Source organism: Sinocyclocheilus grahami, unplaced genomic scaffold (genome assembly GCF_001515645.1).
Source record: "Sinocyclocheilus grahami isolate Dianchi unplaced genomic scaffold, SAMN03320097.WGS_v1.1 scaffold19.1, whole genome shotgun sequence".
Lineage (NCBI taxonomy): Eukaryota > Metazoa > Chordata > Actinopteri > Cypriniformes > Cyprinidae > Sinocyclocheilus > Sinocyclocheilus grahami.
Window position 1 is genome coordinate 1,693,904 of NW_015505198.1, and position 27,563 is coordinate 1,721,466.

At 32.9% G+C, this 27,563-nt stretch overlaps 1 protein-coding gene across 1 annotated transcript in view; it reads left to right on the forward strand.

Annotated features, from left to right (window-relative positions):
* LOC107555304 (arf-GAP with GTPase, ANK repeat and PH domain-containing protein 3-like) overlaps positions 1–27,563 on the forward strand; it is a 99,263-nt gene that overhangs the window by 68,563 nt on the left and 3,137 nt on the right. The window contains exons 16-18 of the mRNA XM_016238066.1: positions 9,864–10,018; positions 10,120–10,210; positions 10,593–10,815. Of these exons, the coding sequence (XP_016093552.1) occupies positions 9,864–10,018; positions 10,120–10,210; positions 10,593–10,815 (469 nt within the window). The remainder of the gene's footprint in view (positions 1–9,863; positions 10,019–10,119; positions 10,211–10,592; positions 10,816–27,563) is intronic.

Consider the following 27,563-nt stretch of genomic DNA (forward strand, 5'->3'; position numbering starts at 1 on the left):
GTGGTCATTTCCCATTGCAGCAGGAGTTAAAGACGTTCTTAGCGCTCGTTCTGTCTCATTACGCAGACAGTTCCTCAAGAGTACGAGGTCTAACCTCTGATTTTCTTAAGCTTGGCTTGGTCATCTGGCAGAATAACAGTGGCTGAATGTGTGCGCGGACGCAATTTCCATCATGAACGTCGTCGTTTTTGCCCCTGTACAGCCTGAAAGGTTCTATTAGTGCACGCTTGTCTGTTCTAGTGATATATACATATATATATATATATATATATATATATATGAATGAAATATAATACATAGTTTATATAAAGTTAATACAATTTGGCCAGTAAGAAAAAAAAAAGTAGCAAAAATGTTTGTGGAGTTTGACTGTAAGGATTTCAGGGTTTGTCATCTTTGGTTGAACTTCATGTCTGTTTTCTTTCCTCCAGCCAATGGGATGTCAGATCCTCTCAGCTCCGCCCCTGGCATGAACAGCGCCACCAGTCCCAAACTTGAGCCTCCACCATCACCTCATGCCAACCGCAAGAAACACAGACGGAAAAAAAGCACAGGCATCACCAAACCGGACGGCCTTTCTGCAGGGAATGAAGGTAAAGGGATGCACAACTGTACAAGTTTGTGTTATTTGTACAAAAAATTACCATTTACTATATCATCTATATCTCACTGTCCCCATTGGTAACAAAATAACACAAACACCCGTAGTTTATTGGATATCAGAAAAAGTTTTAGCATTTGTAGGCTTGTTTTAGGTACAAAATGCTCTCATATAAAAAAGTCCAGTTGGCCTGTGGCTAATAAAATAATTCAATCTTTTTCTGAATTAGAAAAAATTCATTGTTGATCCATTGTTTTGTGCCATGTACAACAGAGATGATGTGTCATGAAGACGGTGCCACTTGGGTTTTATTGCCCGTCCCAATGACAAATACAGACTCCTAATTGGTTGTTATTGAGGAAACAAAAGCGCATCCCTCAGGCTGTTTTGTTCCAAAATCCATCAAGTAGATGGACACCGTCCATCAATGATGAAGACACAGACGCTTCCTAATAAAATTGTTGTTTTTTTTGGAAAACTATTCAATAAATCCACATTTAGCCTATGTGCATCTTTGAAGTCACACAAAAAGACCGCAATCAAGCACTTAAATGATGAATAAATATCTGTAGGTGGTATAAAGACATTTAGGGTTTGAAGAAGGATTTTTGTTTAATTTTCATCCGTTTCAGCTATTTAAATGCGACCAGGATCAAGTTTAATTGTGTTTTTACATGAGCTAAAATTGCATCAAATGATCCAGCGCCACTGTTGTGGCTGTTTTATTAGTTTTAAATGTGTATGGATGACATTACAAGCTCAAGGGATCGCAAACGTGGTCATTTCCCATTGCAGCAGGAGTTAAAGACGTTCTTAGCGCTCGTTCTGTCTCATTACGCAGACAGTTCCTCAAGAGTACGAGGTCTAACCTCTGATTTTCTTAAGCTTGGCTTGGTCATCTGGCAGAATAACAGTGGCTGAATGTGTGCGCGGACGCAATTTCCATCATGAACGTCGTCGTTTTTGCCCCTGTACAGCCTGAAAGGTTCTATTAGTGCACGCTTGTCTGTTCTAGTGAGTGCATGCAGAATACAGACATATTGCTTAAGTATGAGAATCACTCACATGGAGCAAGTTGTATCTACTGAAGGCAGAGGAGTGGGAGAGATGGGAGGGGTGGAGGGGGCGCTTGGATCCTTGAATAAATTGCTATCAGTTTATCTCATTTACGGGGCAATCAAAAGCGGCGAATGCTGGCAGAAATCGAATTTTAGCTGTTGTGAAGCATCATAAATCAAATGTGCTGTCGCTTTCGAAGAAGGTTAGGCAACTTTTTCGTGCTTTGCTTTATGAGCGAACGTCTCTGGGAAGTGTCCGGGAGATTTTTACAGCGCTGATTCACAAATAGTCTTCGGCAGCTGATGGTTTTACGTGAACGTCTACAATTAAGACATGCTTAGACAACTAAATGAAGTCTGATTCATTTTAGTGAATCAGTTCATTTCAGTGCTGATTCAAGCAGGCCTTGACCATTTGAACTGTCTCGACCCTGAGTTTGAGTTGAATCCAACAGCAAACAGGCCTTTAATTCCTCTACATGCAGAGTGTCTCCATTTGAAGAGCTTCAGTGGAGCATCTCCTCCGTTCCCGCTGGATGTACGGCAGTATAATGAACATCTCAAGTATTTAAAAGATGATCCAGGTTTCCTGGTGAGTCGACTGACAGGAGCTGTAATGCCTTTGTGACCATACCTTTATCTTCGCTCCTGTAAAGGAAAGCGATCTGCTCTGCCCTGCCATTCTGGAGCTTGATTAATCTGGGCTTTCTGTAGTCTTCTATAGGAAACATGCAGTTTCTACAAATCGACTTATTTTTTATATGTAGTTAACAAATAAAGCTGCATTCTCATTGCACACTTGCAATTCTATAAAATATAACATTAAATTAGACTGAACTAAATGTATAGTTTTTACAATTTGAATCACAAATACTTTTTGGATAATTAATTAGTTTTTAAGTTTTTAACATATTTAAACATTAAAATGTAATAATTAAATTTAAATATAAAAATAATAGGTATTATTACTAGTAGGAGTTGTGATGATTATTACATTTTTTAATATATAACTACTACTGCAGTAGTAGTACCAGCTATTACCGCTATTACATTTGAATTAAATTATTAATGTTTAAATATTTAAAGCTAATATTTAAAAACAAAATATTTTCTCATTATTATTATTATTATTGTTATTATTAATAACTATTATTATTATATATTTTTTAAAGCTGCATTCTCATTGCACACTTGCAATTCTATAAAATATAACATTAAATTAGACTGAACTAAATGTATAGTTTTTACAATTTGAATCACAAATACTTTTTGGATAATTAATTAGTTTTTAAGTTTTTAACATATTTAAACATTAAAATGTAATAATTAAATTTAAATATAAAAATAATAGGTATTATTACTAGTAGGAGTTGTGATGATTATTAAATTTTTTAATATATAACTACTACTGCAGTAGTAGTACCAGCTATTACCACTATTACATTTGAATTAAATTATTAATGTTTAAATATTTAAAGCTAATATTTAAAAACAAAATATTTTCTCATTATTATTATTATTGTTATTATTAATAGTAACTATTATTATTATATATTTTTATATATATATATATTTAAAATTATTATTACATTTTATGTTTTTTAAATATTTAATCTAATCTAATCATTATTATTGTTATTTTTGGTATTTACATATTTAAACACACAATTTTAAATACTTTTTAAAATATTAATTATAAAATCTCATACATATAAAAACTATCAATCCATCCCAGACGTTTAAGTTTGTATGTACAGTCTTCCCATCCAAATACAGAATGGAGGCACTTAAACCGGCAGTCCGCATACTCTGCCCCACACACACACACACACACAGCTCTCACTAGGCACAATAAAATAACAAAAATAGCATTATAGAAGGGCCGTCCTTCTGCTGAGGCTGCCGAGAGAAATTAAAGGCCATTAGTAGAGGGGGGAAATCACAGCTCAGCGACAAAGCATTGTCAGAAATGTGCTCATAGACATGAATACTGTCTACAATGGGCTTCACCATGCTGACAGGGGGAGAGATGGCGGGAGGGGAAATGGCTACTTGGGAACAGTCACATAATGAAAAATAAAACAAAGCACTTGGACAACAAATGTAACAAGAATTTAATCAGATATGTGTTGTTTTTTCAACTGAAGAGCAATATTTAGCAATGGCATGCATGGCAATTTGCACATGGAACAGAACTTTAAAGGGGAATACTCTGGAAAAGCACTTCATTGGCTGAAAGCCACAACTTAAAAAGCTTTTTCTGCTTTAAAGAGCAGAACAAACTTAAAGAACATTTTCTGGTGCCAATAGTACTTTCCCCATTGTAAAGGAAGTGCAGGAACCGTTTTGGAAGAAAACTTGCTTCGCATGATTGTGAAATGTGTTCTGCGGTCCAAATTTACACAAAACAAGTGCAGTTTTATGCATACACTGCGTGTACACTAGATCAATCATGATTATACAAAAAAAATGAGAATTTCATTATACAAGGTGTCTGTGCAAGTCTCATGGTTTTTAAATCACTTGAATTACTTTCAAGCAATAAAAAGCTCCTATACCTAAAATGAAGTATAACATGCAACTCCTGCTTGAGACGGTCCCTAACAAATGGTCAGCTTTATCCACGTTGAGTTCAAATTCCCAGCTACTGCAAGTAGTGTTTGTGTTGTCATTTAATATAAACCTTCTTTTAGAAGCACATTTATTTTATAAACAGGAATTTTACCAGGAAGGTTACCCTAAATGGCGAATTCTCATAAAATCAATATTATAGCTCTGTTCTTGACATTTTTTTTAATTTTTATTGCATCTCAAGCATGAGGTTGTGTTGATTAAATGAAATGTGCATTTTTTTTTTTTTATGTATTTAATGTATTTAAATATGAAATATTTAAACTTATTTTTATTATGTTTTTATAATAACATAATTTTAAAAAAATTATTATGTTTTTATTATTTATAAAACAATTTAATATTGGTTCTGCATATCGATAATCAGACATTTGAACATATAAATAATCAGTATATAAAATAAGCAATATGATCTTCCAATCATTTAATCAGTTTCCTGATTCACTTTTGCTCTAAATACAAAGTATTTAGTCCTATCCAATTTATTTATTTTTTTTTACTTTTAAATAGTTTTTATACTGATATAATGATGTCCATGTAGCATTACTTGTTTTGATCCTCCAGGCTGATAAATACACTTGCCCAGCTTCCAGACAGCCGGCAGCAAATGAAGCTTCATGTGTTTTTGGACCAAATGTGTTGGTTCCTTGAAGCCCTGTGCCTCTGTTAGACCTTGTAAAGAAGATAAATGCGACTGCATGTACTGTATATATTTGTGCATTCACATGCATCAGATCATTGTTGGGGAGTGTTTATGTCTGCATTTACCTTCAGTTCATTGTCTGAAGTGCCGTGTGTGTGTGTATAAGGGGTGTTATTGTTTACACTGTGTGTGTGCGTCTGATGGAGACGGTGAGTGCGTTCTCGCCTCCTCAGTGTTTGGCCCGTATCCCCCCAGGCCCATGTCAGTAATGGGCGCGTGCTGATTGCTCTAATACAGGTTAGGAATATTGCCTTTAATGATGTGTAAAATGAGCAAACGCTGCCGCTGACATTTACAGATGGCACAGGCAGGTCTGGTTCCTCCCAGCTGCCCGTTAATTCTTAGACACCAGCTAGCATCTCTATAGGCCCAGACCTGTTTCGTGTACTAGCGCACATGTGTTGGATTCAAGATTGTCACCCATTGGAGTTTGTAAAGCTGCGCACACACCTTGACTTAAACCCCTCGCGGCTTTGCGCGGCTCTGATGTGATGGATTTGTGGTTGCGTGGCTGTGTGCTCTGACAGAATAGCAATCGGGTCACACTGGCAGGTCCAGATGTGGTACTGGAGCAGGCGTCTGACCCAGAGGGCGTTTGGACTAGAAGCATCAGCCTCCATTAGATGGGATGCACAATTAGTTTTCCTCTTATTCATTCTCGCTTTCTGTGCTTAATTTGCTTAGATTTTTTGGGGCTTTTCAGGTTGCTGGAACAGATCTCAAATTGAAGACCAAAATTGACCCTAGTTAGTGTTTCAATAAATGTTATTGGTCTTATTGTGCATGATTTATCAGTACATATTATTCAAAAGAGGAAAAAATGTTTTATTCCTGATGGATGCAGTCAAGTCCCAGAAATGAATACTGAATGCATTAAATTGATCAAAAGTGACATTTAAGACTTTTTTTTGTTTATGTAAAGATTGCTGTTTTCAACATTGATAATAAGAAGAAATGTTTCTTGAGCATAAAAGTTGATTTCTGAAGGATCATGTGACACTGAAGACTGGAGTAATGATGTTGAAAATTCAGCTTTGCATCACAGGAATAAATTACATTTAAACATATATTAAAATAGAAAACAGTTATTTTAAGTTATAAAAATATTTCACAATATTACTGTTTTTACTGTATTTTTAATCAAATAAATGAAGCCTCGGTGAGGATACAAGACTTTAAAAACATTTTTAAAAAATCTTACCAACCCTTAACCTTTGAAATGGAAGTGTCTGAGTGTGAATGCGTTGTGAATAGAAACATGAATGAAGATCGCAAGAGCGAGGAGGAGAGAAAGACTGTGGTTTTAGATGTTGCTTTATTTCTTTTATTGTAGCGTATTAATTAAGGTAAGTTGTTTCTGCCCTCTTTGCCTCCAGTCCCTCAGATTGGATTTTAACTGGATGTAGTCAGGCAGAACCTGCTCTTCTCCGTCTCATTACTGCTAATTTCTGAGCACCAGTGGCTGATTGGGAGCTTGTGTTATTGCACATTTTATATCAACAGAACTCAGAGTCTTTGGGTAATTTTTGTAGATACAATGCTTTCGTTTTTCCTTTAATGCAGTGCATTTTCATATACTGTATATATTTTTATTATATATATATATGTATATATATATATTATATCCTTGCGAAACCTGTTAAATATGTATCTCACAATGTAGAGGAGAGATTTACAACAAAAAAAAACTGGGGTTGGCATGTGACCTTGATAATTCATGATAATTTCTCTAAAAGTGAGACCTCAGTAGTGTGCTAATGATCATTTACAGTGGGTGTCAATAAATGGTGTTATGTTGTGTGTTTTAATACAAATAAACAGCCTTTTTTCTGTAGAACAACTGCAGTGATTGAGTCTGTGAACTTATTTTCGCCTCATGCAGCTTCATTGGCTATAATACTCACGTGTGTAATCATCGTCCCGTACATATCAAAGTAATCATGGTTTTGAAATGAATTTTGAGCAAATTGCAGAAATGATGGTCTGTTTTTCACCTCTCGCCCCTCATTTGAGCTCGGTAGAAACGTTGCAGTACCTCGCATGTGTTTTTGCGATGTGGAAATTACTGTGACCAGAATGATTAACCCACATTATATTCTATTTAGGCAGCTGCAATAATAATGAGTCTTCACTGGTAATGAGATAAGTACTCTAATGGATGTATTTACCTTTTTAATCACTTGGATTTTACGATGCTGATGAACAACAGCAACTGACACTAATCGCAGATACCCATAATGCACCTTGGATATTGGCCATTTAAATGTTTGTATTTTCAGCCTGTAGTGAAGATGATCTGGAACTAGGAAATAATGGCATTTATGTTTTTGTTTCTTTAATCTGCAATGTCATATTTTTTATATTTTTATTATTATTTTAATGTAATAATTATTTAATATAATATTTGTAAAGAAAAATATTTTAAAATAAAGTTTTTAAATAAAAATGATAAAAAATAATTTTAAGCATATATATATATATATATATATATATATGTACGCACACACACACACAAACAAAATGTAAAAACAAAAATGGATTAATTGCATTAAACAATACACATTTGTGACCCTTATTGTCATAAGGGTACATTTTTCGAAATTGAGATTTATACATCATCTGAAAGCTGAATAAATAGCTTTCCATTGATGTATGGTTTGTTATAATAGGACAATATTTGGCAGAGATACAACTATTTGAAAATCTGGAATCTGAGGGTGCAAAAAAATCTAAATATTGAGAAAATCGCCTTCAAAGTTGTCCAAATGAAGTTCTCAGCAATGCATATTACTAATCAAAAATTAAGTTTTGATATATTTACGGTAGGAAATTTACAAAATATCTTCATGGAACATGATCTTTACTTAATATCCTAATGATTTTTGGCATAAAAGAAAAATTTATCATTTTGACCCACACAGTGTTTTTTTTGGCTATTGCTAAAAGTGTACCCCAGCGACTTAAGACTAATTTTGTGATCCAGGGTCACATTTATTAATAAACATCAAATATGATAATTGTGTAATGTAATTCAGGGCTTAAAGTTCTCCGGCACCGTGTCGGATCTTCGGTGTACAGCGTTTGGCTGCGGGGAAAAAACTTGATATCATTTTCGAGTCCATGAGTTCGCCTACCAATGGTATGAGAGGAGCACAGCTTTCACTCTCAACCAAACTAACATTACTAGCCAATCAGAATTTTTTGTTCTTGTAAAAACGAGATGCGCATAATAGTATCCAATTGCAGAGTCGCAATGGTCAAAGATGTCCATATTTACACAGAAAAACGAATTAAAAAGCAGCGGAGCTTTGTAAACAGCTCGGAGTAACGTTAACTTAATCACGTCATCTCCATAAGAACGATATGCCAGAACAAATTTACCAGGATTTTTGAAAAGGTCCTGTTCACACATTATCTCTTAATGGTAACTTACCGGTAATTTACCAGTAAAGACTATATGTGTGAAAGAGGCTAAACTCTTCCTCTGCATATGCCGTGAATTTGAATTGCTTAACGTTCATCTGGGAAAACTGTGCATTATCTCACTAAATTTGTAAAAAAAAAAAAATTATAAACCTTTGCCAACACAGGAGAATACATAAACCTATTTCTAAATATGCCATTTATTGTACATTGCGATTTCAAAATAAAAGTTTCTGAGTTTGTATGTGGCCAAATATGAAAATTAAATGGATTTAAACATTGTTTAATCACGCTGTAAAGTGAAACGTCACCAGGCTGTCGGCGCCCTCTGCAGGTATTTGTTATAATACATCATGTATTTAAGTTGGTTATGTTCATATTATGTATAGGCATATTACATTATGTATTTTAACAGTGTTGTTGAATAAAATCATGTAATTACTTGGTTTTGATATTTTATTTGAGCCAATTATTATTGCTTCATCGTTAGTTTATAATAGTCATACTAAAGCCTAGTTTTTACTTTATTTGTGTTACTAAAAAATATCAAGATTATTCAACTGTCAAAATAATCAGTAGCTTACTTGATTACCAAAATAATCATTAGTTACAGCCCTAGATTAGTTAAAATATTTCAAAATACAACTGAATTGTTTTACTTTTTATGATTAAAAGACTAATATTTTGTCATTGAACATTTCTTAAAAATAGTAGTAAAATATTTTGTCGTTCTAGGTAAACCAAATATCTGTATTTTGCCTCATCTTGTGAGCTAAGTGTATTGTCACACCCCTAGTGTGATGTAGCTCATAATTTTCCAAGTGTATGATATAGTTATCATTCTTTAGGTCAACCATATATTCATGAAAAAAAATCGGTTTGAATAAGGAAAGCGATAACTTTGCCATAGTATCCTTTCAAATGTTAAAGTTGTCACAGTCATTGCATGCTTTGCATGTGCTGCCCCCCTACCAGGGCACCCCCCCGGAAAGTTTTTTTTTTGTTGCTTTAACCCCTGGTAATTGTGTCATGTTGCATAACATTTTTGCTTTCATTGTGGACACGCAAATCATTTCCGCTGAATAGTTTGCATACTAAAATTTTTAAAACCGTATCCAAACTCATCTCCCCTTTGGTGTGTTTCAGAGCAAGAGGAGTCCTTTGAGTTCATCATTGTGTCCCTGACGGGTCAGATGTGGCATTTTGAGGCATCTACGTATGAGGAAAGAGACCTCTGGGTTCAGGCCATTGAGAGCCAGATATTTGCCAGTCTACAGTCCTGTGAGAGTAAAGTTTTTTTTTTGTTGCTTTAACCCCTGGTAATTGTGTCATGTTGCATAACATTTTTGCTTTCATTGTGGACACGCAAATCATTTCCGCTGAAAAGTTTGCAAACTAAAATTTTTAAAACCGTATCCAAACTCATCTCCCCTTTGGTGTGTTTCAGAGCAAGAGGAGTCCTTTGAGTTCATCATTGTGTCCCTGACGGGTCAGATGTGGCATTTTGAGGCATCTACGTATGAGGAAAGAGACCTCTGGGTTCAGGCCATTGAGAGCCAGATATTTGCCAGTCTACAGTCCTGTGAGAGCAGCAAGAACAAGGTAAGATGTGTTCATTTAGGTACCGTGGAAATAGGTTAGTATGCCTTATGTACCCTTCTGCTCTTTTCAAACTGTGATAACTGAATTGTTATGTCACATAGTCTCGATTAGGAAGCCAGAGTGATGCAGTGACCATCCAATCCATCAGGAATGTGAGGGGAAACAGCTTCTGTGCAGACTGTGACGCCCCCAGTGAGTAGTTTCACCCACATTAAAATAATACAAATTATGTAAATAATTTAATACAAATATTTTTTCCAGGCATTTTTGTAGGGTAGTTTCACCCACATTAATATAATAAAACATAATTAAAAATAACATAAAAAAAAAATAATAATTTTTCAGACATTTGGGGGGTAGATTCACAAACTTTAAAATAATAAAATAATTGTAAAAATATGTAGAAATAAAATCAATTATGTAAAAAAAAAAAAATCTATTTTTGTTGGATCGTTTCAGATTGTCATTGCTGAAAATGACCCATCAGACCACACTTATAGCATATCAGAGTTTGAATTTCATAAAATGTAATTTTGGTAAGGAAAACTGAATTGTAATTGTCTCTGACCCTCAGATCCAGACTGGGCCAGTCTGAACCTCGGCGCTCTGATCTGTATCGAGTGCTCCGGGATGCACAGGAACCTGGGCACCCATCTGTCCCGCGTACGGTCTCTGGACCTGGACGACTGGCCTGTGGAACTCAGCATGGGGATGACAGCCATCGGGAACGCCATGGCCAACAGCGTATGGGAGGGCTGTGTGGAGGGATACACCAAACCCGGGGTGGACAGCACCAGGTGGGTCACCTGTCCAAAGTATTAGCTGGTAGCCTTGAAAACAAGATTGTTTTAAAAGTCAAAAATTCATCATGACAAGATTCTTTTCTCTCAGGCCCTACGAATTGAAGTAATGTTTATAATAGATTTGTTAACTAATCAAATAATTTTTTTTATTATTTGTGTTATTAGCCAAGTTTCTTTCTATTTTGCAGAAGTTTAAAACCAAAATAGCAACATGGCTTAGTGCTTTCATCAAATTGCAAAGGCTGCGATGTAATTAAATACATGTTCTACATGTTTCAAAGTGAAACGTGGCACCGTGTTGTTTTACACGTGAGCAGCTCGTGTTCTGGTGTTTTCAGTGTCTCAGAGCAGCTTGGTTCACAATAAATGCTGCTCCACATGAACTCCATGTCTGCATCTGTTCTGAGTTTGGGTCACTTAATAGTATGAAATTATTATTATTTTATTATTATTATTACTCTGTTGTTAAATTGTCTAAATTGTGCAGCTCTAAAACAAGCACAGCAAACCTGGAGCATTTAAAAAAAATTGCATTGAAAATAGTTTAACAATTCAAAAATTAAATAAAAAAGAAGGTTTAAAGGCTTTCTGTGTATTTCTGCCAGAATAAAAGCTTGATGGTTTAAAATTTGAAAATGAATTAAGACATTCATAAATATTACTATTAGTGTGAAATTATTTTTATTATTATTATTACTCATTTTTTTTACAGTGAAGAATTAAAATCTTAATCTCTTGTTTTAATTTAATAGTAAAAAAAATGTATTCTTTTTTTTTTGGTAATTCATTAAAAATTGTAATATAAAAACTTGATGGTTTAACATTCGAAAATGAATTAAGACATCCATACATATTACTATTAGTGTGAATTTTTATTATTATTATTATTACTCTTTTTTTTTTTTACAGTGAAAAATTAAAATAGTAATCTCTTGTTTTGTTTAATTTTTTATTTAATAGTTTAATAGTAATACTTTTTGGCTAAATTGTGCAGCTCTAAAACAAGCACAGCAAACCAGGATCTTTTTAAAAAATTTAACAAAATAGAAGCTTTAAAGGCTTCCTGCATATTTCTACCAGAATAAAATCTTGATGGTTTAACGTTCAAAAATCAATTAAGACAGCCATAAATATTAATATTAGCTTGAAAATATTTTTTATTATTATTTTTATTATTAATTAAAATAGTAATATCTTATTTTCTTAATTTTTTTTTTATTTAATAGCAATAATATGCTGTTATGATAATAACCATTATAATATAATATAATGTAATAATGTTTGGCTAAACTGTGCAGGTCTAAAACAAGCACAGAAAACCTGGAGCTTTGCATTAAAAATTTTATTAAAAATTTGCATTTTTATCAGAACAAATGCAATTAGATATTTGTCTTCCTAAAATTTTGTAACCCTAGTTTATTCTTTACAAAACATTTTTTCAATTTTAAAACAATAATCTTGAAACAATTCATCTTAAAACTTGAATGGAAACATATTTTTTCCCCTAAATCTTTGCCTGAATACAAGCTTGTGGTCAATTTGAATAATGTTTGGACTTCTTAATGAGGCTCTATAAATGTTTCATGTATTAAAAACTCAAAGAATGCTTTGTTTTGCGTAGTCAGACATCAAACATGGCGGCTGTAAGTATTTAAGAAAGTGAAGTGTAGTATTTGAAGATTGAACTCTGTTCAGGATGTGGAAGCATATTCAATAAGCATCACATCCAGTGTCAGTTCCATGATCAATGACTGGATTGTGTCGGAGTCTTCACCCAATCATCACTCCATTAGTGCTGTTTGAAGAAGATGAGATGTTTCAGGAGATAATAGGGTCCATAGACCATTGTCTGGAGCTGCTCACCTGCTCCGCTTCCAGGCGATGTCTCGAGGTGTTTCCCGCTTTAAGCCTGACACACTCGCTCACATTCCCAATCTGTCTAATGACCTGGAGAAAAGAGTGTTTTGGTGGCAATTAAGGACACTATTACAGTCCCAAACCACTCCCCTTGGGGCTGAACTGAGAGCTTTCTGACTGCTATCCATCACTCAGAGGGGTGTATCAGTCACTCCTGAGGGTACGAGTCCCGTCAGACACGGCCTGCGCTTTGGTCTAATGCATCATAATGCAGGATTTATTTTAATGCTGCTGAACTCAGACTTATGTCTTTATCTGTTAGATCAGGCTGAGACATGCTGATGCATAATTTGTTATGCATATTTGTTACAAGCATGAATGATGCCTAAAAGTATGTGGCTTGATGAGAAGAGCTGTGCTGATACTTTTCTCAGCATCTGAACGTATCATTTTTGCCTAGTGCATGATTAAACAGGTCAAAGCAGTCCTACAGATTTAAATTGAAGGATGCTATATATATATTTTTTTTAAATTTTTGTTAAAACTAAAAGCAGTTTGAGAAAACCACATTTAAAGGTGATATGTAAAATACAGCTGTATGTATTTATTTATTTAAGACTGGTATTATACATGTATTCTGTTTTTATGATATCTGGTAATTGTATATTATATTCCTTTTTTTCATTCAATCATTTATTTATTTATGCCATGAATATAAGCTTTGATGCTGATATGGTAATAAAAATTTATTTATTTAATTTATTTTACGAGAGCTAGCATTTTAAAAGAGGCTAAATAATTTTATAATAATATTCAGGGTTATTACCATTAACTAAAACTATTAAAATACTTTTCTCAATTGAAATTAAGCTGAAATAAAATAAATATTAGATGAGAAATTTCAATTAAATTTAAATGAGAAATGTTGCCTTGGCAAATACCTGTAATAAGTTTAAGTAGAAGTACTAAAATTACTAACTGGAAAAAAAAAACTGAGCAAAAATTAAATAAAAATGAAAATAAAAGCACATAAAATTGCTAAAAATCGAAATAAATGAAAACTGAAAATATATCAAATAAAATTCAGTATATTAATAAAAAATAATAGTATTTAAATAATACTAAAATAACTGATAACGTTATATTATTTTAAAGTGTTATATATTGTCATAATAATTATATAATATTATATTATTTTAAGTATTTTATTGTACTAAAAATTAAATGAAATTGTATTATATAGTCGGAATTGGAAACATTATTTGCTTTTATGATATCATTATATTATCTGCTTCCAACTAGCCAATCATAATGATGCCAGTCATTTCAGAATATGGTCATCTGCAGATGCTAATACAGATATTGTGCATCTTCAGTTAATAGTGTGTTTGATATCGCTTGATATAACGTTTGCTGAGGGATTTCAGGGAAATCAGCCTTCTGAATTATGTGTGTCTCTGCCTGTGTATTCATTTACCTTTGTTTACCTGCTGTAATATCTGTTTACAAGACAGTGGAGTGACCTGCTGCTTCATAGTATGCAAGCCAGCGTCAGGATTTCCCTCAGTGGAGAGCGTGAACAAAGATGTAACAGCTGCCTTACAAAAGAGTGAGAGTGCGTGCAGCAGATAGCGTGAAAAGTAAGATGGCCCTTTCCATCTCCTCACCACCCGGAGTGCTTCAGCTCTCTGTCTCTGTTCTTTTCTCTCACTCGGCGGCGAGTGATGGCTCACAGTTGTCTATTGAGTGCTTGGCAGGCTGCAGCCGAGTGCTTTTGACTTGATGAAAGATTATTGATGCTGATATCCCCCTCACACTTCAGTCGTCAGGATGGGATCACTGCCGGAGGAGGGAATGTTTTTCATTGTCAGGAGAATCTGATGGTTCACGGCATCCTCCATTTCTCCCGTTCTCTCGCTCGCTCGCTCGCTCACTCATTCTCTCACCCGCTCGGACAAAAACTGAAAATCTCATTACCGTCATAACTGATTTTCCTCAGCCAAAGAGTAGTGGGTGAAACATGGTGTGTATTCAGAGTGCACATTTATTCAATATGTAGTCATCAGGGAGCATTTGTTTATTTTTTTCACAATTCGACAATCATTACTGGTGTAATTTGATTGTATGTTCTGTAGATGTGTGTGTGTGTGGTATATATCAAATTTTAAAAGCTTTAATGTAATACATATGAAATTTGAAAGCTTCAGTTTTGCTAAAGATGGTGAGTGAAAACGCAGATTTCCTGAGTCATGATTTGAGTGTGTTTTCGGAGCACGTTGGTCATTCACTCATTGGTATGAATGGGTCATTTGGACGGTCAGTTATATATGTATCATCAAAATGTGGTTTGACATCAGTGAGATGAGTAATCGGGCTCGTTTTACCATCGTGCAGTCAGGCAGGATTGATTTAAAACTCATCACGGAGGTGAAAAGTAACATCCGAGTGAGGGTGACAAGTCTTGCCGTAATGGCCTCTAGATTACTCGCATACACACTTTACCATGAGCTAAACACAAATACTCATATGTGACAAAGTCTTACTCTGTGGGATCATAGTGAAAGTTAAATTGGTACCACTGTCTTAAAACTGGTGATATTACTATCTAGGTTTTTTTTATTAATTTTTTTAGATAATTGAAGTTCTCAGGAAATGTAGACATTTTGGAAATTTAATTAAATGTATTTATTTTACAGCACTTTTTTTTTAATGATTCATTTCGTCCAAGCACTAAGTTAAAAATTAAAGAAATGTATTCATTTGGATTTATTAAACATTTTTTTAATTGTTTTAATTCTGTTTAAGTGCTCATGATAATTATAAGTTATTTAAATGTTTTTATGTTTTTGATTTTTTTAACGAAATTTTTCTTTAATTAATCAATTAATTAATTAATCTAATGTTCTAATGTTTTACAATTTATTCTAAGCAAAACTAAAATGTAGAAGTATGCATATTTATTTAAATGTATTTATTCTGCATTTTTCTATTTATTCCAAGTTTAAAATCAGAGAATTTATTTAAACTAGGGATGCACCGATATGAAAATTTTGGCCGATACCTATAACCGATTATTCTTTATTAATTTTACATTAATGCCGTTCAAGCTCAAGTTAAAATTTGTTGGTTTTTATTTTACTTATTAATATTGCAATTAGTTTACTTATTAATGCTATTACAGTAGAGCTGGGGGGGTTTTTATACAAATTGAGGGAAATTTGGCCAATTTTTGCCTTTGAAATGACTGTCAGCTTGCTTCAATTTACTGAATTCACCCTATATTTGACCAAAAAAGTCAAACATAATTGTTTTCTCCCACCCAAATTTCAGTTATTGTACCGAATCCAGCTTTGACTTGGAAACCCAATGCGTGTCTGCTGATGTGTTTCCAGCTGTTGAAATTCTAAATATTGTTTTAATTATTGAGCAGCATCAATCGATCATGGAGCTCTGTAGGTACTCTATTAAGCAGATTGATAGATTTATGATAGATTTGCACAGTTTTGTCATGAATTCTGCTGTGGCCATCAATCTTGCTGAGGTAGAGAGGACAGAGGCGCTGCAGAGGTCAGCTCATCCGAGGCTCTTTAGGGCTTAAATTAGAAATTGGCAGTTGCGTGTGTTTTCATGTCGACTCTAATTGCCTGGCACCTGTGTGCCACAAGACTGAGAGAATTCCTTCAGTTGTTGGTGAGACGGGATGCTGACGATTTATACACGTCTGGCTTTGATTTGAATTGTTTACGTCAGATTATTGCTCTTATAAATCGATTTAAACTAATGTATAATGTTGAGTTTGAACATTTATGCTAATTAAGCACTAAGATATGTTTATATCTGTAGCAGGGTTATTAACTAAAACTAAAATACAAAAATTAAATAAACTTTCATTACATGAAATACAATATATTTTTAAATATATATATCTATTTATTTATTCATTTAAATGTATTTTTAATCATTTTATTTCAGTTAATTGCCAAAGCATAATTTTCCCATTTTCTTTGAGTTTTATCAGATGTGGGATGCTGAATAAACAATCAATTAAAAAAATTCATGAAAATGACAAAAATTAATAAAACTTGTTTTTAAAACAAATAATAAAAATAAGAATTAAGTTTAAAAATATGAATAAAAACTGCTATATCTCAGTGATACTAAAGTAAATCTGTTATGTATCTGTCTATCTGTATCTATTTATATATGATGAAGTCTCTCTTTATTTTCCTCCTTTTCTTTGCTCTTTTGTGGCTGGACTGAAAGAGATAGCGATTGTGCGTCTCACACACACACACACACACACACACGATGCCCTTCGGCCAGAGCAGGTAATAGCTCTGATGATCCTCCAGTTTGTTTCAGAAATAATTTGCCGTTGCGTCTTGGCTACAGGGCAGTGGCACTAATACAAATGAATCACTTCACTAACCTCCTTCCCCCTCTTACACGCCGTCAATCCTTCCTCTCTTTCCCACCTGTCCTCTTTTCTCTTTCGTTCTTCGCTTTCCGTTACTGTTTTTTCACCTATGTTGCAGTGTTTCTTGCATGTGAACAGAGCTTCATGTGGGTTCAAATGTTGTTTTTTATTTCCATTAATGGAAAAATAATGCAAGTGTTGTTAGTTTTAGCCAATCAGGTGAGAGCTAGTGTTTGATTGACAGCTCAGTTATAAAGTAATATATGGTGACAGTTGATTAGACATGATGTTTAATGGCATATCGTGTTTGATAAGGACTAATACAAAAATCGTTCTTCTCAGTATTTGCAAAAACTGTACAATTAGACCGAGCAATAGTGCAGTTTGCACTAAGGATGAGGGTTCACTAAAGGTTTGAGTTCAGTTTCAGGAATCGAGCATGATTATAAATACATCAGCGCATACAGACGGCTGACTTAAATACTGGAATGATAAATGTTTGACATCATGAATTGCTTTTGCTGTCGCACATTATCTTTTTCCCTTCTAGCAATGGAAATATGTTTTGCTCTCATGTGGTACATTTTTCAAAGTATTGTTTGTGCGCTCATAGCCTGCTGCAGAAAATGTATTCAAGATAAGAAATGTGTTTTTATTTTTCAAAATGTATTACGATGGTCAGATGTTTGGCTGCTTTTTTTTCATATTTGTGGCAAATGGTCATTCAAATAAGTGTTTTTATTTCATAAAATGATAATATTTATAATTATTTTTATATATAAAATCCGGTAGTATGTCAGTAGTAAAAAATCTCTATATTATCTATAATAAGGTTTCCATTGTAAACCTAAAATGGATGTTTGGGACTTTTTTAGCTTCACAACACATTCCCAACTGATTGATAAGGAGTTGTGTTTGAATATTTAATGTTGATTATTTTGCATTTAACGTTTATTATATATATTTTCTAATATTACAAATGTGATCATGATTTTATGGAAAAAAACGATGCATTTTGGAAAACAGGGCGTCTGAAACAGCAAGTGAGTGATTAAATGTCACTGTTGTTGGTCCAGTACAGACATTTGTTTGCATTTATTTGGTCAAAAATACAGTAAATACTGTGAAATATTATTACAATTTAAAATAGCTGTTTTCTATTTGAATACATATTAAAATGTCATTTATTCCTGTGATTCAAAGCTGAATCATTACTCCAGTCTTCAGTGTCACATGATCCTTCAGAAATCAATGATTTGCTGCACAAGAAACATATCTTATTATTATCAATGTTGAAAACAGTGGTGCTGCTTCATATTTTGGTAGAAACCATCATACATTTGTTTTTCCAGAATCCTTTTAAGAAGTTATTTTAAGTTTAAAAGAACAGCATTTAAAATTGGAATCTTTTGTAACATTATAAATGTCTTTACAGTCACGTTTGATCAATTCAATGCATTCTTGGTGAATAAAAGTATGAATTTCTTAATTTAAAAAAATAGCGCACTCAGTTTGGGATATGGTTAATTAAAACATTTTTGCACACAGTTTTAGCATATTGTATGTTTGAAGCACAGAATCAGATGGGCTCGTGTGGTAGAAACAGTAAAGCTCTGTTTGTGTGTGTTAAGTGTCCAGTCATTCATAGCACTGTCTCACTGCAAACACACTCCCCCTTTCTCTCTGTCTTTCTCTCGTCCTCCCTCTCTCTGCTTTACAAACACTCATTCCCTGCTGGGAGGGTGGTTGGGATCTGTTTGATGTGTCTTTGGAGAGTTTCAGGGGGTTGTTTTGTGTTTGTGTGTGCCGGCGAGGCCCCTTCCTCTGAGCCCCACTTACCTCCATGAACCCATTCACTTCCTGGCCCTGCGCTCCGATTGGTCGTTTGGTGAAGACGGCATTCACCTTCCTCCATGCCCTCGTCATCTGTGTCTCAGATGGTCCACTTTCACTTGCATGTCCAATTGCTTTCGGCCCTCCTGGAGAGATGCCTCCCCTCGAGTGTGCACTACATAGGGAGCCTCTCATAAATCCCTGTGTGCCGTTTAGTGTGGGTTGAGTAATTGCCCTGTTGTTTCTTCCTCCGTATTGGAGGTCATTCATGTGTTCCTGATTCTCTGGGCCAGGCTACAAGAATAATTTTCCCGTTTCTGTGATCATTAGGGTCAGGTGATGCTAGAAAAACTCTTGTAAAACCTTGACTCAATAGCTCACTCCAGCTGACCTCATGATATATATTGTTGCATGTTTTTCATTTTCTAGTCTAAATGAAAACATTTGTAACTGTATTTTAAAGTGAACATTATTATCCAGCAGGAAATCTTTAGTGAGACTTGATTTTATCCATCAGTATTTGTTGTGAAAAGTGGGCTGTAATACATCAACTTTGGTTATGTCAGCATAAAGGGAATTCTTGTTTTCAAAACATTTTTGTATTTCAGCATTTAAGTATCACATATTTGTATATATTTTTTATAATTATATAAGATATATTTGAAGTATTATATTAATATTAAATTTGACGTTGTTATTATTAATATGATTATATTTGAATGTTTATTTTTATATTTCAAAAGTATTCATAATCAAATATATTTATATTAATTGTGATACATAAGTGTAAATATATCATAAATATTTCAAAAACAAGTGAAAAAAGTGTAATTATATTAAATTGATAATATTATTTTCTTTGATTATGTCAGCAGAAAATAACTTGTTTTCCTTTTGATTATGATTAATTCAGTTGTTTTAAATTTGTTCATATATTTAATTATACTATATTTTTAAAAAAAACATTTAGAATTAAGTGTATTTATATTAAATTGATGAGATTTTTTTATTATGTCAGCAGAAAATAACTTGTTTTCCTTTTGATTATGATTAATTCAGTTGTTTTAAATTTGTTCATATATTTAATTATACTATATTTTTAAAAAAAACATTTAGAATTAAGTGTATTTATATTAAATTGATGAGATTTTTTTATTATGTCAGCAGAAAATAACTTGTTTTCCTTTTGATTATGATTAATTCAGTTGTTTTTAATTTGTTCATATATTTATTTGTTATATATTTTTTTTTAAAACATTTAGAATTAAGTGTATTTATATTAAATTTATCATATTTTTTGTCAACAGAAAATAACTTGTTTTCTTTTTGTTTATTATTTATTAATTTGTTTATATATTTTTATATTATATTTTAAAAACATTTAGAATACATATATTGATATTAAGTCGATAATATTATTTTTCTTTGATTATGTCAGCAGAAAATAACTTTTGTTTTCCTTTTGTTTGTTTTTTAGTTTTTTTTCACTATACATATTCATTTCATTTTATTGTTTTATAAATATAGTTATGTAATTTAAATATATTTATACACAATTGAAATATTATTAATATTACAAATATACATTTTACAACGTATTATATTTGAATGTTTATTATATTTCAAAAACATTTATAATTAAGTGTATTTATATTTATTTAATGATTAATATTAACGTTTTATTAATTTTAATAACTTTTTGATTAAAGATAACCTTTTTTCTTATGAATAATGTGCACTTATCAATCATGCACAATAAAACATTAAGTAAATGGGGTCAGCACTAATTTCATGTTGACTTTGATGATTTATTATTGAGTGACATTATTAAGTGTTAATGTTATTGTTGTTCCCTTTGAAGCAGTTAACAGCATTTAAAGTCAAGTTGCATATAAAGAGTACTTGGTCTCCTTTTCAGGCTTGTAGTCTCTCTCACACTCGAGTCCCCTGATGTCCCCCAAGCAACCCTGATACTCACTGCAAATATGTGTGTACCAGTGTGTGTGTTTCCTGAATGTGGTTTTCTCCCCCTGCAGAGAGAATCTTCCCTCCATCTCATCACTCTTCCCTGGCCTCCTCGTCCCTCCCTCGCTTTTGACACGCTAAAGCTGCACATTTTATTTTTCTTCCTCCTGCCGAGAGGAAGTGTCTTTTCATGGCTTCTCGGCTTTCTCCCATAAACCCCTCCACACAGTGCCCTGTGTTTGGATTGGGTCTCCATTTCAAACAAAAGTCTGAGGCGGGATTACCAGCCCCTCTCTTCCTCTCTTTCACACTTCTCCTTTCAAGTGGCAGTGTCCGGGGGATTTGAGAAGCCTGTTGCTGCTTCTGAAATCTTCCTCCTTCCTTTTCAAGGACAGGTGACCGTAAACTGACTGAGAGAACGTTTAAAAGCTTCATAAAGCGCTGTCGATAGGACCTATTCAGATCAGTTGTGTATAGATGCTTAAATGCATGCAAAATCTTCCCCGAGTGTACTGATATCTAATAAATCTCATCTCAAATTAATAGAAACAGTTTAGCAATTTTCATTAATCTGAGCCTCACGTACCAAAGCAGTTATTTTATTTTATTTTGAATTTGTGAATAAAAGTATTAATTTCTTAATTTGGGCCAGATCGAGTCAGATGGACTCGTGTGGTAGAAACATTAAAGCTCTGTTTGTGTGTGTTAAGTGTGTAGTACATGAAGCGTCATTCATAACAGTGAAGTACACACTGACACTGTCTCATTGCAAACACTTCCCCTCTCTTTCTCTCTCTCTCCTTTACAAACACTCATTCCCTGCTGGGAGGGTGGTTGGGATCTGTTTGATGTGTCTTTGGAGAGTTTCAGGGGGTTGTTTTGTGTTTGTGTGTGCCGGCGAGGCCCCTTCCTCTGAGCCCCACTTACCTCCATGAACCCATTCACTTCCTGGCCCTGCGCTCCGATTGGTCGTTTGGTGAAGACGGCATTCACCTTCCTCCATGCCCTCGTCATCTGTGTCTCAGATGGTCCACTTTCACTTGCATGTCCAATTGCTTTCGGCCCTCCTGGAGAGATGCCTCCCCTCGAGTGTGCACTACATAGGGAGCCTCTCATAAATCCCTGTGTGCCGTTTAGTGTGGGTTGAGTAATTGCCCTGTTGTTTCTTCCTCCGTATTGGAGGTCATTCATGTGTTCCTGATTCTCTGGGCCAGGCTACAAGAATAATTTTCCCGTTTCTGTGATCATTAGGGTCAGGTGATGCTAGAAAAACTCTTGTAAAACCTTGACTCAATAGCTCACTCCAGCTGACCTCATGATATATATTGTTGCATGTTTTTCATTTTCTAGTCTAAATGAAAACATTTGTAACTGTATTTTAAAGTGAACATTATTATCCAGCAGGAAATCTTTAGTGAGACTTGATTTTATCCATCAGTATTTGTTGTGAAAAGTGGGCTGTAATACATCAACTTTGGTTATGTCAGCATAAAGGGAATTCTTGTTTTCAAAACATTTTTGTATTTCAGCATTTAAGTATCACATATTTGTATATATTTTTTATAATTATATAAGATATATTTGAAGTATTATATTAATATTAAATTTGACGTTGTTATTATTAATATGATTATATTTGAATGTTTATTTTTATATTTCAAAAGTATTCATAATCAAATATATTTATATTAATTGTGATACATAAGTGTAAATATATCATAAATATTTCAAAAACAAGTGAAAAAAGTGTAATTATATTAAATTGATAATATTATTTTCTTTGATTATGTCAGCAGAAAATAACTTGTTTTCCTTTTGATTATGATTAATTCAGTTGTTTTAAATTTGTTCATATATTTAATTATACTATATTTTTAAAAAAAACATTTAGAATTAAGTGTATTTATATTAAATTGATGAGATTTTTTTATTATGTCAGCAGAAAATAACTTGTTTTCCTTTTGATTATGATTAATTCAGTTGTTTTTAATTTGTTCATATATTTATTTGTTATATATTTTTTTTAAAAACATTTAGAATTAAGTGTATTTATATTAAATTTATCATATTTTTTGTCAACAGAAAATAACTTGTTTTCTTTTTGTTTATTATTTATTAATTTGTTTATATATTTTTATATTATATTTTAAAAACATTTAGAATACATATATTGATATTAAGTCGATAATATTATTTTTCTTTGATTATGTCAGCAGAAAATAACTTTTGTTTTCCTTTTGTTTGTTTTTTAGTTTTTTTTCACTATACATATTCATTTCATTTTATTGTTTTATAAATATAGTTATGTAATTTAAATATATTTATACACAATTGAAATATTATTAATATTACAAATATACATTTTACAACGTATTATATTTGAATGTTTATTATATTTCAAAAACATTTATAATTAAGTGTATTTATATTTATTTAATGATTAATATTAACGTTTTATTAATTTTAATAACTTTTTGATTAAAGATAACCTTTTTTCTTATGAATAATGTGCACTTATCAATCATGCACAATAAAACATTAAGTAAATGGGGTCAGCACTAATTTCATGTTGACTTTGATGATTTATTATTGAGTGACATTATTAAGTGTTAATGTTATTGTTGTTCCCTTTGAAGCAGTTAACAGCATTTAAAGTCAAGTTGCATATAAAGAGTACTTGGTCTCCTTTTCAGGCTTGTAGTCTCTCTCACACTCGAGTCCCCTGATGTCCCCCAAGCAACCCTGATACTCACTGCAAATATGTGTGTACCAGTGTGTGTGTTTCCTGAATGTGGTTTTCTCCCCCTGCAGAGAGAATCTTCCCTCCATCTCATCACTCTTCCCTGGCCTCCTCGTCCCTCCCTCGCTTTTGACACGCTAAAGCTGCACATTTTATTTTTCTTCCTCCTGCCGAGAGGAAGTGTCTTTTCATGGCTTCTCGGCTTTCTCCCATAAACCCCTCCACACAGTGCCCTGTGTTTGGATTGGGTCTCCATTTCAAACAAAAGTCTGAGGCGGGATTACCAGCCCCTCTCTTCCTCTCTTTCACACTTCTCCTTTCAAGTGGCAGTGTCCGGGGGATTTGAGAAGCCTGTTGCTGCTTCTGAAATCGTCTTCCTTTTCAAGGACAGGTGACCGTAAACTGACTGAGAGAACGTTTAAAAGCTTCATAAAGCGCTGTCGATAGGACCTATTCAGATCAGTTGTGTATAGATGCTTAAATGCATGCAAAATCTTCCCCGAGTGTACTGATATCTAATAAATCTCATCTCAAATGAATAGAAACAGTTTAGCAATTTTCATTAATCTGAGCCTCACGTACCAAAGCAGTTATTTTATTTTATTTTGAATTTGGAAAGATAAAATAAAGCTAAAAAAACAAAGGAGTACCTCATTAATTTTATTTTATTTAATTTCAAATGTGGACAGATGTCATAAAGCTCTAAAACAACATAAAATTACCTTATTTTTTATTTTACTTTATTTTATTTTGAATGTTGACAAATATTGTGTATTAAAATAAAAAATAAGGTACTGTTTGTTTGTTTTTATTTTATTTTACATTCAAAGTGAATGTGGACAGATGTCAATAACTATTTTATTTTAGCATTTTATTTTTTTATTTTAGCATTTATTTTATTTTGTTATTTTATTGTATTATGAATATGGACAGATATCATAAAGCTCCCAAAACAACAAAAGAGAACCTTGTTTTATTTTATTTTAGCATTTTATTTTATTGTGCAAATAAAAAAAAAGCCCTTTTTTGTTTGGAGACATATACCATAATGCTCCAAAATTACAAAAAAGTATTTTGGTCTTTTTTATTATTATTTATTTATTTTTTTTTTCTTTTCTTTTTTGTGTTTTGTTTTTGTTTTCTTTTTTGTGTTTTGTTTTTTTGTGTTTTGTTTTTTGTTTTGTTTTGTTTTGAAGCTTTGTGTGAGGACAATAGCAAAATGTTTTGACACTTCTCATGCTAGATTTCATGTCAGTCAAACATCATTGGTTCTTGACTTTCTTAATTGATCGTCATTGATGTCAAACCTGGCTCTGTTCATCTTAATGCAGATTTTATCGGTACCTCACGGAAATCAATCATGTCTACAAAGGACTTTGAATAGTGCACAAATCGTAAGGCCCACTTTTATGGTTCCTTCATGATCATTTAGGGAGTTTGACAGGAAAACAGCAGCGTAATCATTCATCAAAACATCTCCTTTTGTTTTCTACTTAAGAAAAGAAAGTCACACAAACTACATTTTCACTGCATTAAATGTCACTGTAAATGAATCTGTCCTTCAACTTGTCAAAAGTGATTCTCCCTCGTTAAACTAGTGTAAACTCACCCTCCTCCACTTTAAACCGCTCTCCTCCTGGAGTTTAAGAGTCGCCCACCCTCTTAAACCCCTGCGATGGCATGGTGGGTTTCCTGTAAAGAATTCAGATGAAGAGAGAACAACAGGGTGGGTCTCCTCAGAAGAAAAACAAGCTTTGAAAGATTGACTGCTGAAGTAGGAGGGGAGGGAGGCTAATTATACACACACACACACACACACACTCAGTCTCTCTCTGAAGAACGATTCACTGTGCCCAGAGTCCATTCAATTGCTCTCTGCCTTGTTCACAAAGACCTGTCAGGATTTTGAGGGAAACAGCATTAAAGATGTGGCTTACTTAATTAGCTCATGCCATCGTTGCCGAAGTGACTTAAACAACACTTGCTCGTACACACGCGATTGTCTTCGGCGGAATGTAATGGTGGCACGGGATAACAGATTATCAGTTTGGAGAAGCCACAACATTTGTTCTGCTTCATAAAGCCGGTGTTGTTCAGCATAAGAGTGCACTTCTGAAACGCAGAGATGTAGCCGATGACTGGAGTCATTTCATTAGATGTTAAGTGGTTCCTTTTAGTGTTTTAGGTCAAGTTTGTTTGGATGCTTTTCTTTTTAATTTTTTTAAAGGCATATTATACCTCCCGTAAGACACTGATTACAGACCGTTGAAATGATTTGCAGATTTAGATTTGTGCGTTTTTTGATGGAAATGTGAGTGGAGCTTGTTGACATGATGATGGGGTGTCAAACATAAGCTTTTCCTCCTCTGTCCTTCAGATTTCTTTTGCTTTTTGGGATGAGATGCTAGTGAGTGTGGTTGAGACAGGTATGTGGTATGAGTTCGTCCCCCATCAGAGGAAGTGTGTTGTTTGAGGATAATAAAGGGGCGTGGCTTCATTTACACTCCCATCATACCGCCAATCACTGCTGCTGTAAGTTTCAATACATTTAAATGTAAGTTTTAGTCTTTGGCTTTACATAAATAAAATACTCGCAGCACTTGTTTTGCTGCGTTTTGTGTTGATTCTTATGCGGAACTGCCATAAAACATTGTCTTTGCAGCATTAAGGTAGATATAGATTCAATTATGAAAGAAAAAAAACATCAGTATGTAAATTAGCAATGACTAACATTGTGGCTCTAATTTTAATGTTAAATTTCTTGAAATGTCTATAGTTTACAGAAACCTGACGTGAATAGCCGCTGAGACTGAAATTATCTACCAAACAAAGTTGCAGAGTAATTAAAATTCTTTGTAAGATTTTGTGTAATAATGTGATGATATATATTTTAGATATTATAATAAGTAAATGCATTAAATGATATATAAAATGCAAATAGAAAACCAAAAACAAAGTATTTCAGATATATATAAAATATATTTCATTTTCAGCTTTTATAAAAAAGTTATTTGGAGCAATTGTATACTTTTATTTAATAATGTGATAATATATTAGATATTATGTCACTTAGATATTATGTAATTTGTTATTTGTATATTCTTATTCTTATTCTTATATTATATAAACATTACATTGCATTAAAATTGTATGTATATATGTGTGTGTATATATATATATATACATTTTTAATGCATTTAATTGAAATATATTACATTTTTTATTGAATTTCTAGCATCTAGCATATATTTATTATATTATAATAATTTATGTAAAATTTTATGCAATTATGTAAGTTCACATATACTGTATGTGCTTTTAATGCAGTATATATATATATATACATTTTTAATGCATTTAATTGAAATATATTAAATTTTTTATTGAATTTCTAGCATCTAGCATATATTTATTATATTATAATAATTTATGTAAAATTTTATGCAATTATGTAAGTTCACATATACTGTATGTGCTTTTAATGCAAATATAAAAATATAAATTGTATTTGGCTAAATATTACATGTTTGTTAATATTATTAAATAATATTAAATACTTAATTATGAAATTAGTAACAATTTTATTTAATTTCCAGCTGTGTGTGTTCTTTTTTTCTTTTACTCAATTAATTACTAATTAGTCACTCAACTTTGTAATGATGAAAATGTAAATGTACACTCTAAAAAATGCTGGGTTATATATAACCCAGTGCTGGGTTAAAAAGGGACAAACCCAGCTATTGGGTTGTTGTAAACTTGCATTGCCTTGCCTTTGTGGAAAATTATTTGTAACATGAATTTCTATTGTTTTGTTCATTGAACAAATGAACTAAACAATAGAAAAATAAATGTGATTAATATAATATATAATATAAAATTAACATTTACACACATATATATATATATATATATATATATATATACAGTGGG